This window comes from Urocitellus parryii, chromosome 11, assembly GCF_045843805.1.
Source record: "Urocitellus parryii isolate mUroPar1 chromosome 11, mUroPar1.hap1, whole genome shotgun sequence".
NCBI classification, from domain to species: Eukaryota; Metazoa; Chordata; class Mammalia; order Rodentia; family Sciuridae; genus Urocitellus; species Urocitellus parryii.
The window spans coordinates 117,097,127-117,103,760 of NC_135541.1; the positions used below are offsets into that span (position 1 = coordinate 117,097,127).

Sequence of the window (6,634 nt, forward strand, 5' to 3'; positions counted from 1 at the left end):
ATGGAGAGCCCCAATCGGACCAGTGCTCAGGAGTTTATCTTCTCTGCTTTCCCTCATTCCTGGGGAGATTCTGTCCTCTGCTTTGTTCCCCTGCTCTTCATCTATGCTTTCATTGTTGTTGGGAACCTGGTTATCATTACCGTGGTCCAGCTGAACGCTCATCTGAACACCCCCATGTACTTCTTTATCAGCGCCCTTTCTTTCCTGGAGATTTGGTATACCACGGCCACCATCCCAAAGATGCTCTCTAGCCTGCTCAGTGAACGAAGGAGTATTTCCCTCAATGGCTGCCTCCTGCAGATGTATTTCTTCCACTCCACAGGCATCAGTGAGGTCTGCCTCTTGACAGCGATGGCCTTTGACCGCTACCTGGCCATCTGCAGCCCTCTTCACTATCCCACCATCATGACCCCCAAGCTGTGTGCCCAGTTGACTTTGGGTTGCTGTGTCTGCGGCTTTCTCACACCGCTCCCTGAGATTGCCTGGATCTCCACGCTGCCATTTTGTGGCTCCAATCACCTGGAACATATCTTCTGTGACTTCCTCCCAGTGCTGCGCCTGGCCTGCACCAACACACGAGCCATCATCATGATCCAGGTGGTGGATGTTGTCCACGCAGTGGAGATCATCACAGCGGTGACCCTCATCGTCTTGTCCTATGTGGGTATTGTGGCTGTGATTCTCCGGATTCGCTCAGCTGAAGGTCGCCGCAAAGCATTTTCCACGTGTGTCTCCCACCTCACGGTCTTTCTGCTCTTCTTTGGCAGCGTGGCTCTCATGTATCTCCGCTTCTCTGCCACCTACTCTCTCTTCTGGGATACAGCCATTGCTCTGTCCTTTGCAGTTTTATCCCCCTTCTTCAATCCCATTATCTACAGCTTGAGGAATAAAGAGATAAAAGAAGCCATCAGAAAGCACATGGGACAAGCCAAGAACTTCTTTCATAAGACCAGGGACCTGCAGTAAGGTCTTTCAGCTGTGATTATATATGGGAACTGGTTCTTTTTTTTTATCCTCAACTCTCAGAAATAAGTCTTGTAGTGAAAATGGTCTCCTAAAGCTCGATAGTCATCAAACTTTGCTAATAGCTGATTCTGACAGCTTCTCTTCAATCTTTGTCCAATTCCTCATACTTTTGATTCTAAATTTGTTTATTAAACTCCATGTCAAGTTGAAGTCAGTTCATTTTGTTGAAATGATCTGTGGGAACACTTTAATTCTGATAGAATCGAAACATTTGTTTGTAAGACAGGGTAACTGAAAATCATCTTCCTAAGACTAGTTTTCTCCATGGGGCCTCCAATGGAGATATTTGAAGAATGACCCCACGTTGTAAATTGAGCATTCAAGTATTGATGAAGAAGCAATCTGGCTTCAAATAGTGCATCCAATAATATGTTTCTCAGGATAAGTTAAAATCCTAATCTTTGTTTTTTCACTGTGATCAAATGCATTGTACATTTTTTTTTTTTGTGGGGCCAGTATTGGGGATTGAACTCAGGGGATTCAACCTCTGAGCCACGTGCCCAGTCCTATCTTGTGTTTTATTTAGAGACAGGGTCTCAATGGGTTGCTTAGTGCCTTCCTTTTGCTGAGATTGGTTTTGATCCTCCTGCCTCAGTCTCCAGAGCTTGGAGGATGACAGGTGTGTGCCACTGTAGCCTGCTGTATTGTACATATTAAATAATAAATACCTGTTGAATGAATAAATCAGCATCACCATGCTACATTTTAATTGTTCTGGAAAATTCATCTATTGTACTGGACAACAATTCTTTTTTCAACCTCCTTTCTCCCTTGGCTTTTAGGATTCTGGATTCTTTTTTATTCTACCTTGTAAAGGAAGCACTCTCTTCTGCTGACCTACCTCCCTCCCTCCCTCTTCCTTCCTTCCTTCTTTCCTTCCTTCCTTCCTCCCTCTCTCTCTCTCTCCCTCTTTCTCTCTCTCTCTCTCTCTCTTTCTTTCTTTCTACTATATGAACTTCATAAAGACCATTTCCTCAGTTTGGATGGGTAAAACTTACAATAGTGCAAATGCTGGGATTTTTAGCAGTCCCCAGCCCACCAACACAAACTCTCTAGTTGTTGGCCTCATTTCCTTGCTTCTGTGGCACAGTCCTTCCCTGAGCCTCACCACTGACTGGTAGATACCTGAAAGCTGGATGGAAAGACAGAAGTAAAGGAGAAGGTCATAGTTGTAAAAAGATCAGTGCTATCTACTAATGAGCTGGAATGGAGCAGAGAAAGAAAATCAGAGAGCAGCTGTAGGTCTTGTGTGAAAGAGAGACACACAGAAGGAAGGCTTCAGAGAACACTAAGTTTAAAAAAAAAACTGAGGGAAATCAAGAAACACTGCTTAGTTCACATGGCATATTTTTAATGTTCTGCAAAAGATATGAGAGAGCTGGGGTTGTGGCTCAGTCATAGAGCACTTCCCTAGCAAGTGTGAGGCCCTGGGTTTGATTCTCAACACCACATATAAATAAATAAAATAAAAGTCCAGTGACAACTAAAAAAAATTTTTAAAAGACATGAGAAATGGTATTACGTTACAGATTGGGTAACTGTTCTAAATTTACTAATATTTTTACAGAATTAATACACATGACCATCCATTGTATAAAAGGGCAATTCTCTTTGTTCTCTCTGGGTTTTATATATATATATATATATATATATATATAATACCTTCCTAGATGTACATGGTACCTGTAAATAAATATAGCTAAAATTACCTCTTTTGTTTCCATACAGGTCTACATTCTAGCTAACTTTCCTTCTGCAGACTGAGTTACTTCTTAGCACTCTCCTCTCTGCCTAAAACCTTCCATGATTAATTCAAATTTCACTACAAATGATTAGCTAAAGTACTTTTACTAGTAAACCTGTGCATGTGTGTGCTCATGAGAGTGGATTTGTGTGTGTGTGTGTGTGTTAATAATTATTTTAAACTGAGGGAAACAATAGAAAAGAAAATGGTAAAAGGAAGATTGTGGTGAGTTGACAATAATGTTACCTTGTCAAGATGTCCTTAGTGAGTACAGAAGATTATGGAAACAAACACATCTTCTGACTTGTAGAGAGCTCATGATGCTAACTCATTCTTTGTTGACTTGAAATATATTTCTTTTCCTCCAAATTATGTTGCTTTCATTAACCAAATTTTAACTGATTTTTATTGGTAATAATAAAAAACAATATGAATCTACATAATTGTAATTTATTTATTTATGTTTTAATTTAAAATTTTTAATTTGTTTTAATTAGTTGTACACTACCATGCATTTATGCATTTTGATATATCATACATAGATGAGGTATAATTTCTCATTTTTCTGATTGTAATGTTGTAGAATCACATGGGTCATGCAGTCACATATATACATAAGGTAATAATATCTGTTTCGTTCTGCTATTCTTCTTATCCCCACATCCCCTACCATTCCCTCCCTTCACTCCCCTCTACCTAATCTAAGGTAATTCTATTTTTCTCTATTTACCTTCCTCTTATTGCATCTGCATATTAGAGAAAACATTCAGCCTTTGTTTTGGGGGGGATTGGCTTAGTTTGCTTAGTGTGATATTCTCCAATTCTACCCATTTACTGGCAAATATCATAATTTCATTCTTCTTTAAAGCTGAGTAATATCCCATTGAAAGTATATATATATATATATATATATATATATATATATATATACCATTTTCTTTATCTATTCATCTATTCATTGAAGGACACCTAGGTTGGTTCCATAGTTTAGCTATTGCGAATTGAGTTACTTTAAACTTTGTCATGGATGCATCACTGTACTATGCTGATTTTAAGTCCTCTGGGTATAAACTAAAGAGAGGTATAGCTGGGTCAAATGGTGATTCCATTCTGAGTTTTCTGAGGAATTTCCATTCTGCTTTCCATAGAGGGTGGTTGTATCAATTTGCAGTCCCACCAGCAATGTATGAGTGTACCTATTCCCCCACATCCTCTCCAACATTTACATTGCCTGTATTCTTGAAGATTGCCATTCTGACTGGAGCGAGATGGAATTTTAGTGCAGTTTTAATTTGAATTTCTCTAATTGCTAGAGATGTTGAAAGATTTTTCATATATTTGTTGATCAAATGTATTTCTTTTTCTGTGAAGTGCTTGTACACTTCCTTAGCCCATTTATTGACTGGGTTATTTTTTTTTCAGTGTTAAGTTTTTTGAATTCTTTGTGTATCCTAGATATTAATGCTTTATTCAGGATGTATGTGGTAAAGATTTTCTCCCAATCTGTAGGCTCTCTCCTCACATTATTGAGTGTTTCCTTTGCTAGGAAAAAAAGCTTTTTAGTTTGAAACCATCCATTTATTGATTCTTGATTTTACTTCTTGCACCATTGATAAAAATACATATGTCCATGTTTTGGGAACTCTTCATATTAAAGGCATTGTATTTGTAACAATAATTTTTAATAGATATTATCATTTCTGCTGTTACTTATTTTATTTTTGGTGATTCTGGAGATTGAACCTGGGGCCTGAAGCACGCTAGGCAAATGTTCTACTGCAGAGCTGCATGCCCAGTCCCTCACTTCTGTTTTGAAAGGAAAGAAACTATGTCTTCTCAGGGTTAAATAATATGTCGATGGGTCACCCAAACCTTCTTTCCTGAAGGGTCAGAGCCCTTAGTAGTTCTGCCTGAACTGGACTGTAGTTTTCCATACACTGTAATCATAGGGTGTGGTAACACTAGGAGACACTCCTAAAAACCTCCTGTGTTGCACACATGCTCCTTCCTTACTCTATAAAATAATAGAGCAAACCACCCTAGGTAGTCTGAATCAGCCACCTGGCCAGCTCTGTAACTTCCTTCTTTGTGCATTAAAGCAGGCATGAGAAGTCCCAAGGGCTCAGGTGTCAGTCTTCACTCCCAGTTAGTGAAATCCGTGCTGAGTCTCCCGGTAGAAGCATTATTCCCACTGGAACCAAAGCTCTAGTCGAGCAGAGCATAAAGTACTAGGAGTAGAAAGCAAAACTTTCATGAGTGGCCTGCGTGTACCCTAGCAATATCTGGTAACCAGCAGTGAGGGTTTACAGGGGAGGACAGTGCTGTCTTGCTGGTGGAACTGGCCGTCTTTTTATATCAATCCTTCAGGCCCCTGGTTCAATCTCCGGAATCACCAAAAATAAAATAAATAAGTAACAGCAGAAATTATAATACTATTACAAATTATTGTTACAAATACATTGTTACAAAATACATTGTTAAGTATTTTGCAGTGTATTCTTTCACTGTCCTTCTCCTCTCATCAAATAATTATGTTCATTACAATTTAACACATTTTTGAGACATATGCATGATACCCATGATACTATATACATCTTCAAATATGTAGTCACTTTTTCTAGGAAACCATTATCAGTTTTATGTATGTGTTTTATCACCACTTTTAATTCCATTATTTAAAGCCTGAGAAATAAAGAAATTAGCAGGGAAATAAGGATGCTATGTACACAAAATATTTTCATGCGTAAAATATGTTAATAAAAATTTGGATGACTTTCTTTTTCTTTTCTTTCTTTTTTTTTTTTTTTTTGGTACAGGGGATTGTACCTAGGGAGACTTACCATTGAGCTACATCCCCAGCATCCCCAGGCATTTTTATTTTTTATTGTGAGAGAGGTTCTCCCTAAGTTGTTGAGGGTCTTGCTAAGTTGCAAAGGCTGTCCTCAAACTTATAATTCTCTGGCCTTGGCATCTAGATTTGTTTGGATGAGAGGTGTGTGCTACTGTGCTTGGCAAAATATAGATGACTCAAATGTGAACTTTAGGATCATTTGTGGGAAACCTCCCATAAGCAATAAAACATGGAATCTGAAGGTTACTATTTATGTTCAATGTTAACTATTTGCTATCATTTTTGGAATATCAGAAATCTTATGAATCTATTAAACCATTAATCATTGAGCAGTTTTTTATCTTTCAGGCAATATAGTTAATTTTTAAGTAACGACATGAACTTTGTCCTTTGTCCTACAAAAGCTTCCATTGAAAAATTGTAGAGAGGCTCATGAAAGTACCATATGAAAAAGAATCACAGCAAAATTCATAATAGAGGAAGTAGTGATTGTGCTTGGTGAATCAAGAAAATCTTCAAAGAAAAATTATGATTGCTTTGAGTCTTCAAAAGTATTTAGCACATGTTTATCTTTAGATATCTATCTCCATTTAATGTAGAAAGAGTTCTTGGCAAAAACTAAGGGCAACGTGGCCACTTTTAAAGAGTGCTTTGCTTTCATGCTTTGCCAATAATAAAGAGAGAGAACTTTTTTGGAAGGCATAAAGAACACCTCTATTTAGTATTTTCTCTTGCTCCTAATGTAACCAGGAGTTGAAGTGTTCTCTTATCTAGGGCATGGCTTTACCTCTGAAAGAAGTTAAGAGATAGTTAAGTCTCTTCCATTGAAATGTTTTCATTACATTTTCAATTCCAATAACCAATATCAGCTCTCAATGATTTGGGCAATAATTCAGAGTCTTATGACCAAAACATAACTGACATCTTCCTTTGGCAACACAAATGAGATGTGCTATTTATCTATTATCATTGTCGTCTTTGTTGTCATTATTATCATCCATTACTCATGCACA

General features: G+C 37.9%; 1 protein-coding gene across 1 annotated transcript; it reads left to right on the forward strand.

The window, feature by feature from the left end:
- Positions 1-982, forward strand: LOC113196218 (olfactory receptor 6K2). Its single transcript, XM_026407986.1, is given in 2 exon segments — positions 1-941; positions 943-982. Coding segments are annotated over 2 exon segments (981 nt in total).
- Positions 983-6,634: the final 5,652 nt, after the last annotated feature.